Raw genomic sequence first — 11,662 nt, 5'->3', positions numbered from 1 at the left:
CAAGTAAAAAAAAAATTCCCAGAGCGCAAGGGATAAGAGGCAAGCCCAATAGAGGTGGCTACAACTTGAGTATTTTACAAGCTATTGAAGTTCGTCTATTTGGTTCAGTCTAAATCGAAATTGAATTTTAAGCTAGGTTCGAGCCCAATAAAATTTAACTTGTGAGGCTTGAGAGCTTAATCGAGTTTTTTCATACACACACATAATATTAACTAGTTTTTATAATTCTTAATTTTTGTTTTTATAAAACATTTGGCTCACAGCCAAACTCGAGCCAAATCAATCTCAAACTTACAAGCTTTTGACTTGAACCAAATTCAAATTCATCTCTAACTTGAATTGAGCTCAAGCTCGAACTCAAGCTCAAACCTCATAATTTATTGGCAAACCAAGCTTGGATAACCAAACATCTCGAATCCACCCCTAACGACAAGGTTAACAGTGAAGAGCAATCAATGCTGTATAATAATTATCCTACGATAACAACATAAAACCACTTTATAGAGATTATAATAGCCATTCTAACTTATAATAAGGGTAACTGAATGGATTGGATAACTTTTGATGCACTGTATGGGCATAGACTCAATCAAAATAGAGAAACAGAAATGTAATTTTTTTCTATGTAAAGAAAAGAAAAAAAAAAGAATCCTTTGAATTCCAAGATCTTTTTTCTCATACTCTTTGACTCTACAATTTCCCATTACACTAATCCTTGGGATTCTTCTAAATCCATTGTGTGGTTTTTTCTTTTAGGAGCCTTTCTATTCATTCTTCCTGGCTCTCTGACTCTACGTCTCCCACATCCAGAAAACACGAAAACATGGAAGCAAGGGACGAAAATTCCCAAATATTACAATCCTCACCATATATCTGACTATACACAAAAAAAAAAAAAAACTACCATTTTTTTGGACAGCTTAAGCTTGGTTAGAATATGGGGGCCCTATCATGTGATATGACCAAGTCACCCAGGCTCTGGCCCATTTCTTCAGGCTTGAATTGAAGTGCCTTTATATTCGAACCGGTAGTCCAAAATTCTGGAATGTTTTAATTTCCCCTCTATGTCCTGCGGTCACAATAACCATACGCCAAGCTGTTCTACCTTGCATAACACCATTAGAGAAATCGGAGCTGCCATGAGGGCTCAGGTTTTTGGTTGCCAAAAGCAGCTTTTCTTCCGGCCATGTTGCTGATATCCTATCAAAGAAATAACTGCTGTTTGAACTAGAAATGATACTATGCAGTGGACTGTTGGTGTACCCATGTGTAGATGATAAACCCTCATTCCCATTAGCCTCCTTGACTGGTGATGGTGGATGGTTAGCTGCAGGAACCTCATCCAGATTATCAATACCATCCTGTTCTCCACCATAAGTATCTTGCAATTCACCGGGGCTTTCCATGCCAGGCCAAGGAATGGCCATAGATACATCCTGACAGTGGAAATGCTCATAGCAGCGTGAGACTGTGACACCACCTTTGCTTCGACTTGGTCGGGATCCGGTTTCATGTTTCCACACATACACAGAAGAGTCCTCACTGGCACATACCACATAATTCCCATCTGCTGTCAATGAGGCTGAAATTTGACTGCTTGTATTGCGAAACCCTGACCAACCAATAACACAAAATAAGCAACATTTTGCAATAATCAGACATGAGATCTTAATTTGATGGTGAAAATTAATGAACTCTGTACTGAAAATGTAAGAAAATGACTCCGTAAAGCAGTGTTGCATGAACTCTTCTATGTGGAAGAAGTGTCTGTGCTGTGACACAGACAAATTCTGGCACTACATGAATTGTCAAAAAATATTACATAAAATTCCCGTCTCTTTGTTCATGACATAAATGAACATCTAGTGTAAATAATAACTATCATTTTTCCATATAAAATGTTCCTAGTTAACAGAATACGTTTTTGATTTACTATGTCCTTTCCTGGATATGCCTCAAAATCCACATCTTTTCTTTCTCAATCAGATTCCTAGACACACCTAGAGGCATTTCCTGTAGAACAATTCCCAAACCATCGCACCATCTACAAGTCATAATTCTGGTGGTCTGATGAGCAAAACATTTGGATGTTTTATATAAGAATGGTTGAAATCTGATATTTACTATTTTATTATTGAACTGCAGTTAATAATAAATTCAAAACCTGATCAATAAACAAAGAGACATCCCCTTAAAGGCAATAATCCAAACCAAACTGAGGCTTGGGGGAATCACAAAGTCTTTATATCTATCTATCTATATAACTCAATAAAATTAAGAAAAAAAAACAGCATGACAAAATGAGGCAAATATTAGCCAGTAAAGAACTGAGAGGAAAATATCATTGCTGTTCACAACATTTTAATATGTCAACAGATAAAATGTTGGCCTTAAGTTAAAACCCTAACTTGATTGAGTAGTGTTGATAACTTGATATGATGAGAAAAATGAATTAGTTAAACTCAGGCTTCACATCAAGTATACTAGAATTTGAACCTACTGCAGTTCACTGAACCAAAATTTCAGGTCAACGAATATTTCCCCATGCATGGAACAGGCGCTCAAAATAATAAATGTAAAACAAACAGATGCTGGCTTCTACTAGTTCCTCTAACGTTAAAGAAGAGTCAAGTAGAATCTATGCCATGCATGAAACAACGCATTCAAGAGAGCTAAAAACATTGGTAAAACAGAGCTTGAGTTCCATACCTTTGAATTTGTGAACCAACTCCTTATCCTCAACAACCCGTATTCGTGAATCTGCAGATGTAATAAGCACTTCTGAGGAACTCCCTGGGACAAACTGTTCAATGAAATTAATCAGCCATTTAAGAAACTTGGATTTCAAAGTATGAACTCCACAGTGTAAGAAAATATAATGTCTAAGCATGGAAATAACAAACGATAAGGGCTTCACTTACAAACAAGTTGAAGCACACATCTAGTGATATTGATATTACCTGAAAACCAGTGATCTTCTTGAGATGGGATTTCTTTTTCTTGTTCTGTAAATCAATTGCATATTCCTCCTGCAACCTGTTTTCTGGAAAGGAGAGAATGAGAACAAACTATAAGAAGACAAGTTAATAATACACAGATTGGCAGTCAAGAGAATTCATGCATATATGAAGACAAGTTACCATGTTATTGTTGTTGTAGAGTATGTAAATATATGATTTACATTTATGCAGGGATGAACATCTATATAGGTGAATCAGTTAGTTGGGTAGAGGAATGCGTTAATAACAAAAAGGTTGTGGTTCAAATATTTCAAGTGGCATGTTAACTTGATATTGGATTAAGGATGGAAATCCAATCTAATAAAATTTTGGATCTAAGATATTAATGCCTGAAAGATCCCGAATTGAACCATATCTAGAAAAAGTTAATCCGATAGCACTCAGATAAAGTTATATCGAATCTAATTATGGCCCCATATCCCATAAAAATTACGTACTAAGGACTAAAGCATAACTCCATAGAGTGAAGTTGCAGAACCAAATTTCACCCAATTCTGTATGGTGAAATATATTGTTAATAGCATCATCTGTATGTGGGATTTTAGCCTTATATAATTAATAAAATCTACCCTCATACATAAATAGACTAACAAAGATTGATGTGAATTGAAGCACCAAACAAATGAAAATAGTGAACAAAAAACTAACATAAGCAAAAGAGAAGAAATTCTTGAGGGATACCAGAAGTGTTATATCGGTAGCAACTGCCCTTGTATGAACCAACTAGTGCACCCTTCAAAAGTCAACAAAAATCTTTCAGTAAAATATAGTAATGCAATATACTGTTTCTAAGAATAATTGCATATCCTGTATGTTGAAGGGTTAATGAGGTCATCAAACATGACTAGACCTGGCCATCAGGTGTATAACAAGCAGCAGTCACCATCTCATGTAGATCCTTCCAATCAACAACTTGGCGATCTGGAATACTCCACATGCGGACCTTATTATCTAGTGACCCACTAATGAAAAATCTATCATCTACAGGATTAAAGTGGATGCAGGTCACTGTGTCAAGGCAAATCCACAAAATTGCAACACAATTAGTAAATAAAAATGAAAAAAAAAGACAAACAAGTTGCACAACCATAAAACCACAGAAAACTTAAAAAGAAAGGCCTCACTAGATTTACCATAATCACTGTGTGAGAATGTTTTCAAGCAACAGTTGCTAGACATGTGCCACAGACGAACTGTTTTGTCCATTGAAGATGAGAGCAAATACTGAAAATGAGAAGAGTTAAGCTATAAGCTGTCATGGTAAAGCATTTCAGTAGTGAGAAGTAAGCAAGCATAGTTCTAAGAAAGCCAGAATGTTCAACTTCATGTATCCATTTTTCAAGGATGACACTGCTGGTGCTGTCAGAAGTGGGGCTTGGTGTAAGGATCAAGATGTCCCATGATGAATTTAATGAATTTTCTCATTGTAAGAGTTCCTCATACCAAAAGATTAAGAGTATATCATCATCAATCCATAATTAGATATGTGTATATTTTATTATCTTATTTATTTAAATCAGATAAATGGATCTCAGAAATTTCAAATTTTTTGGGGGCATGTTTGTAGCCGTGGAATAAAAATTGAATTGAGTCTCCATTCCAAGAGGATCACCATGTCCTAATTAAGAACATGTTAGAGGAAATAAAAGGATGGAATGCTTCCATCCTGAGCCTGTTTTGCAGTAATAGTGATAAAGACATTTCTTTACATGTTGGGTACCTCAAGTCCTTAAATAATACAGTTGTGGAAAACATGCACCATCAAAATATCAGTAGAACTTATCTACTGAAGCCAAACTTGAATAAGAAATTACAGACAAAAATGAGAAATTGCAAGAACCCTACCACCCTGATATGAAAATAAGGTTGAAAGGGAGAAAGACCATCTAAGGCCAAATTGTCAACAACCTCAAATAAAATTCTATAATATTGTATTCATGTGTTATGTCATAATATACAACATGTATCATATAAATTAAATTCATTTAAAATCATATATATCTTTTAGATAGGTACTCATAGATTTATATAACATGTCTTCAGCATTGCTCATCAAAAAAAGAAAAAAAAAAGCATGTCTATTTGTATATAACACAACATTTGTGCAATGGTTTAGTCCTTACAGTGCAACTCTTATAGAAATTTTATCATCATCCAGTGTGTTATTCAGTCCTTGCAACTTCTCAATTCTTGTAGTGATATACTCTTGTTTATGATCTCAGCCTGGGACTAATCAATCATGATACATGTTTACCAAAGAATTCAACTAATATATTTATTTATCCGCAATTTCATAAATCTATTCCTTGTATATGTGAAAGTACTGTTATTTTGAAAGTACAAGTAGCCAACAAAATAACTTCAACACTTCTAAAAGTTATGTTAGGGTAACAAAAAGGGTCATTTTCTGTTCTAACACAATGCTCCACTAGCCATGACAAAGATATTCCATGATGACAAAATTGTGATTGTCAAATTACTAAGTTGCAGTACTTTTGGATCAGTAATGATGAACATTAGAAAGTAAAGAATGAAGTAAAAGATTACAAGCAGAAAGTTTAAGTTTTCTAGTAAATTAAAGGCAGCTTAAAATTGGATTCTCTAAGAAGACAAGGCTATAACCCAAAAACAGCTCAAAGACATAAAATGATATGCTCAATTCCCATAAAAGAATATAGGTTCCCTAGGAAGGGTGGTCCTAAATTTTGCTTACTAGTTTAACCTCTTTGTCCCACATGAAAATACATGACAGTTGCAAATTGCCACAAATGGCTTCCCTCAACTGTACCCTTGTAGAAAAACTTAAACTGCTCATACGCTAAACCAAAGGGAAACTAATGGAGATCATTGGAAGAGAATATGAGTGGTAAGTTATTACTATGTTCACTCACATGGTGAACATAGTAATTTTAAAAAGGAGTACAACAAGGAGTTGTGGGCAAAGAACAAGCCCAAGAAGCAATTCCAATATTTAGAAAACAGCCCAAAACATGGATTGTCTCTGAATTCCTTGTTATAAGAAAAATATTCACCAGCATAGACAGACATACATGTAAATAGATTCATAGACCACTGCATCACATATTATATATAATATGAAAAATTTTTACCAAAAAAAATATATAATATGAAAAAGAAAACTTTAAAATAACTAGATAAATATATTGATATATGTATATACAAAAGCACCTAAATTATTTTGAGACTTAAAAACTAAAAAGAACTAACAGAAAGATATGACCCTTAACAGAGTGGAATGGGAGCGGTTTCACATAATCAATGCCAAAAAGGGATAAGACATTGTTAAGTTGAATTGAACTCTAAATAAGTAAAAGAGTTAGTTTTTCTTGACTGTCTTCACCAATAAATTTCTGATCGATCTATTATTAATAAGAAAACATAAAAATACAGACTACATAAATGAGCAAATACACATTATATGAGAACCTTAAAGATTAAGCCCTTTAGCAAGTTGATACTTTCAACAAAAATAGGATCTTAACCCTAATGAAGTTATCCCACAACCAGAAAAAGAAGATGATGTTTCTATGTTGTTTGACTATGATACCGGAAAAACTTGTAACCAATCAACCGATATCATAAAAGTGGTAATCAATCAGGTGGTATTTATCAATATACACAGGGGGCTTTGATTGGTCAAAGTCTTCTGGTATCATGTCTTTCCCGCAGCATAGATTTTTCCATATATGAGTCTAAGCTCATAGTTTCTAAAAACCCTAGAAACGAGCATTCAGATTCAATGTTGGTGACCGTGCTTGCACAATATTTCTTGCAGTTCGATTAATTTCAGAATCAGTCAGCAAAACCTTTCCTCGTTTACATGTATCTTGGTCAGTTCCCAAGTCAAATACTCAGACCATATATAACTAAAAGTCAAGGCTTCGTTTGACTCCTTCCAGCTGAAGTAGTTTGTCAAGTCCTAAAGTCAGCTTCTAATTAATGTAATAATAAAGTGGAAAGTGCTATTGAGTCAGTGTCTTCTTTAAGGGGCTGTTTTGTAACGGCTGCCATGACTGAGTTGAATGCATTCTTTGTAATGTTGACTTTCGTTCAAGACTAGGCTACCACTTTGTTTTTATACTAATTTGCTCATGAAATCTCATTATCATGGATATATGTTTGTTTAGTAGCAAGCTAAGCCACCTACTCTAACAAGAAAAATAGTGCTGCCAATTGTGTGCCTCCATGAGGTAAATATCAAATCAATCCCATTTCTGTTTCTTATGCATAGCCTTAGTTAGAAAACTATTAATGATTACAAAGTTAAAGGGTCTCGTGGTTATCTTAAGTCTGCTGAGAATTTCCTGAATGGCCAGGCACCATAAAGGGGTGAGGAATAAAGGCATTCAGGAAAAACTCTCTACCTTATATCAGTAAAGCTGTTTCCCAATTCATGGTTCTGGATATGAAAAAGGCTAAAACAACATTCTGTTTGATCAAGTTTATGGTTCCAGTCTTCCAGATATGAACAATCTAAAGCAAACTTCTGTTTCATCATGTTCATAGTTCCAGATATGCATAGTCAATTCACTGAATCCTCAATATAGGAAATTCATCTCTGACAAATAATTTTACACAACATCCTCCGAAAGTAAAACAGGTTATTCTATGCCAATGTTTATAAAGTGCCCAATAGGGGGGGATTTAAAAGGTCAACTAAACTGCATTTTGGTCCAAAGACCCAACTAAAGAAGGATGAAATTTTTAATAAAGTTTGGATATTTTTTATATAAAAATGCTACAGGAATGAGTAAGCTGAGATGAACTGATGCAATTTGTTTAAAAGGTAAATTAAAATTAGTCATTATACTTCTGTGCCCAATAATAATAGTTAAGATGAATGGCAGAAACATTTCAGCATTGACAGAATGTTTGCTAACCTGTGATTTAGACCAGGAAAGGTCAAGCACATCATCAAGATGTCCTCTAAAAGTGCAAATAGGTCTTTCTGAAAGTGCAAAGACAGTCTCTGGAACAATGACTTGGTCCAAGCTTATGGATTTCCGGCTAATTGATGTCCTTGCCCTTCTCCTCTTCTCCAAATGGTTATCCATACTAGATGACACCAACGTTGGTTCAGGCGAACCATTGACTAACATGAATGGATTTAAAATCCCGTCTTCTGGTCTCTCCAGCAGTAAATCACCCTTTCTCTCTGATTCCTGAACCTGCCATATGTGAATGACACAATCCTCACCAGCACTTGCAAGATATCGCCCATCCAAGCTGAACTTGATGCTCCAGATAGATCCAGTATGGGCCTGTATTTCTTGGCTCTTATACAGTGCACTGAGCTCTTTGCAAGACTTTCCATACTGCCGAACTCTAACCCTCTCGGGGCCATGAAATGTAACATCCTGGCTGTCGTCCGTGGCAGAGCTTGACCTCCTCCCACCCTTCTCCGACGAGGTATCCCTCTCATCGCTGCTCCGCCTCTCCCACTGGCCAGTCACGGTACTGGCAACATTCTTTATGCTCCTGAACCAGCTTCCTTTCTTCTTTGACTTTGATCCACCGCCAGCACTGCCATTTTCATTCAATTCCGAGTCATCGTTTTTAACATTCAACTCGTCTACATTTTGCCTCCGCATCAGTTCCTGAACAATGGGCGAATGCCCAACACACATCTCGAATTCCTCCCTAGTGAGCTGCCGGCCAGTCCCGACTTCTCTAAGCTTGTTCCACATGCCATCCTCACTGAATTCGTTGACTATAAACTCCTTTCCATTATCCAAATTCTTAATCGTGCAGAACTGATCAGGGACCTTACCGTTGCCACTATAATCCGAATCATCATCGAATTCCCTACCAGTAGTGCCAGCATTGGCCGACACAGGAGTCATGGAATTGAAGTTAGGGCTAGGGTTGATATTTGTGGGATCACTTCTGAAATTTTCCACCCTCCTAGAAGGTTTCCCGGTAGGGGGTTTATTGGGAGGGGCAACATTGGCATTAGGGGATCCGTTGCTTCCGCTGCTCCGGGATTTAGAAAGAAGAGGATTATGTACAAGGGGAACGGAGTTCCCGACAGACTGAATTGAATAAATTGAATGAATTGAAGTAGAAGAAAATGTGGAAGAATTATAGTGATCTGTGTTGGGCGGAGGACATAAGGAAGAGGTGCAATCGGCGGAACCGTCTGACTTGGATCGAACGATGCCCGAATTGGAATTACCAAGAGAGGAGGCATCCTGGTGTTGTTGAGTTGGTAAGCGATCGGCAGAAACAGATCTCCCGAACAACTCCGTTTCCTTGGTTCTACGGCCGGTGCCACCTTGGTGGTTGGGATCGTTGGAGGATTTTAGGCGGGAGAGGGAACGATCGCCGCTGAGGCCCATCTCGCGAAGGAGACGCTTGCGGCGTTCTTCGATGGAGGAGGGTTCGGCAATCCAGACGTCGTACTTGGAGACGACCGTGGGGAATCTGGGAAAGGGGGGATGGTCAGAAGCATAATTGGGGGAATTGGAGGGTTCGTCGTCTTCAGAGACGACGGCGGAAGACGAAGTGGAAGAGTGGGAGGAAGAGAGGATGCGGTCGAGTGACTCGTAGAAGCATTCCTCATCTTCTTCCTCGTCGCCGGTGATGCTCATCGTTCCGGCATTCGCATTTCCGACGGCAACAGCGAATGCGTCTGCCTGGAGACCCACGAACACCTATTTAATCGACCTGATCGTTTGAACAAGTTGTGTTTATTAAAAATAAACTGTTGAAGTAAATTCCTGAAGTCAGCAAGTATGAAGTTTTAGAGAGAGGCGGTGTCATAATAGTCTGAAAGTCGGAGACAGGGAAGCCATTACGATTACGCACAGATATTGTTCTTCTTTGCTTTTTCTTGTTATCGAGAGGCAGAGAGAGAGAGAGAGAGAGGGAGAGAGAGAGAGAGAGAGAAAGAGAAGACAAAAGAGAAAAGAAGAGAAGTGCAAATCCAATCGAAATTCGGGGAGGTCCGACAAGATTAACGAAAAGAGGTTGATGCCCAATGATCTCTCAGATCCGATGATGTTAGAGACTTTGGGCTTAGAGAGATCGAAGGAGAGAGAAAGAGAGACAGAGATAGACTTCACACTCCAGAGAGAGAGAGAGAGAGAGAGAGAGAGCGGAAAGAAAGGAACGAAGCCCTATGCAGAAGGAAGAGGGTCCGTGGTGCGTGTGTGTTTTGTAGAAGTTGATGCTGTTTTCTCTTTGTTGGGGTGGAAACATGGAACTATCAACCATGGAAGTGGTGGGTCGTGTCGTCTCCGCTGTTTGACGTTCCATAATCCATAATCCATCTCTCTCTCAATAAATTTTAAATACGTAAAATTAATTATTAAAATTTTCAAGAAATGAAGGGAAATGGTTTCGTTGTCCTCTCGTCTTTCTTCAACTTGTTCATTAATTTCGAATTAATTATTATTAAATCAAGAAGTTAAAATGTGAAAAACCGATGACAAATGAAGAATAATTTGGAAGAAAAAGTGAAGCCAAAACCGCAGAAGTTCACTTATTATTTACTACTAATAATAATTAAATAAATAATAATGTTTAAATTTCCCAGAGCCAGAAGGGAAACAGAAAAGAAACCCAAACCCGCCAGACACCAAAAGTAACACACTCACGTCAACCCGGGCCCCCAGGACCCGAGGTGGAAACCGGAAAGAAATAAGTCTGTTACTCTCTCTCTCTCTCTCTCTCTGGAAGTGTGGAGCCCTCCCTTCCCCAGTTTTGAGTTCCCCTTCCCTTGCTTGTGTCATACTCTCACTGTTAGATTAGATTAGATGGGACCCACTTCCATCCAATGAACGAGATACATTTATTTTTGTTTTACTACTATGCCCCGTCTGAACGGACAGGATCGCCTGATGGAGTAGAAAAAGTAGTTATATGATGTAGCGGGTTGTAGAGCCAATGGTAAGTTGGTAACGCAACGTAAAAGTCCAAAACTCCAAATTGGCTGGATTCATTATTTTATGGTTTTCTTGCAGGCCATGGGCTTGGGCCTATTTACGAAGCTTCGTAGCCCGTGGTGAAATTCAGAGTACACATACGCAGACGCAGGCCGTAGCTCAATCTCTGCCTCCACCCATCTGCTCTAGTGCTCTCTCCAATGATGTCCAGCCCATAACTGTTCAGTTTCCACTTTCCAGTTCCACTCTGAATGCTGACGCCCTACGGGCTACGGCTTGGTTGTTGGTTCTAATTGGTTGGGATGGGACCATCCTAATCCTACATCAATGTTCTCTTTTCAACTTCGCCGTTTATAATCACTCTCCACCTCCTCACCCATTACGCCTCCCTTAATATTTATCAACCACCCTCTTCTGACATTTGCAACAGAAAATTGATGTTGCAGAAATTTAAAAGCAGATCAGAGGAAATTAAAAGTAATTAAGGCTAACTTATTGGAAGCTAAGACCATACCAATACCAATAATCGTTTATTTACATTTGACAAGTTCAAATTTTGGGATTAATTTTAAGTGCTTATTTCCATTTTTTTTTTTTTTTGCCTATTTTGGTTTGCCACATCATTTTGAAAATACATATACTACTTCTATTTAAAATAAGTATTTATTTCACCAAATACTCATAAATATTTATTAGAATAAGCACTTATTTTTCAAAAGAATACAAAATAGCTTT

The 11,662-nt window shown here is 37.6% G+C and overlaps 1 protein-coding gene across 1 annotated transcript; it reads right to left on the bottom strand.

Annotated features, from left to right (window-relative positions):
- Window positions 1-595: 595 nt before the first annotated feature.
- Window positions 596-10,305, bottom strand: LOC104588889 (uncharacterized). The gene is made up of 7 exons (XM_010247013.3): window positions 7,922-10,305; window positions 4,154-4,244; window positions 3,871-4,028; window positions 3,702-3,753; window positions 2,961-3,043; window positions 2,710-2,803; window positions 596-1,612 (listed from the first exon to the last, which is right to left on the bottom strand). Exons 1-7 carry the CDS (start codon window positions 9,629-9,631, stop codon window positions 1,014-1,016), a joined length of 2,787 nt encoding a protein of 928 aa, XP_010245315.1. The 5' UTR covers window positions 9,632-10,305; the 3' UTR covers window positions 596-1,013.
- Between the last annotated feature and the right edge of the window lie 1,357 nt (window positions 10,306-11,662).

This window comes from Nelumbo nucifera, chromosome 1, assembly GCF_055504915.1.
Source record: "Nelumbo nucifera cultivar China Antique chromosome 1, China Antique-T2T, whole genome shotgun sequence".
Classification (NCBI taxonomy): domain Eukaryota; kingdom Viridiplantae; phylum Streptophyta; class Magnoliopsida; order Proteales; family Nelumbonaceae; genus Nelumbo; species Nelumbo nucifera.
Note: the sequence above shows the minus strand (reverse complement) of the source record. Positions and strands in the feature narration are given on the sequence as shown.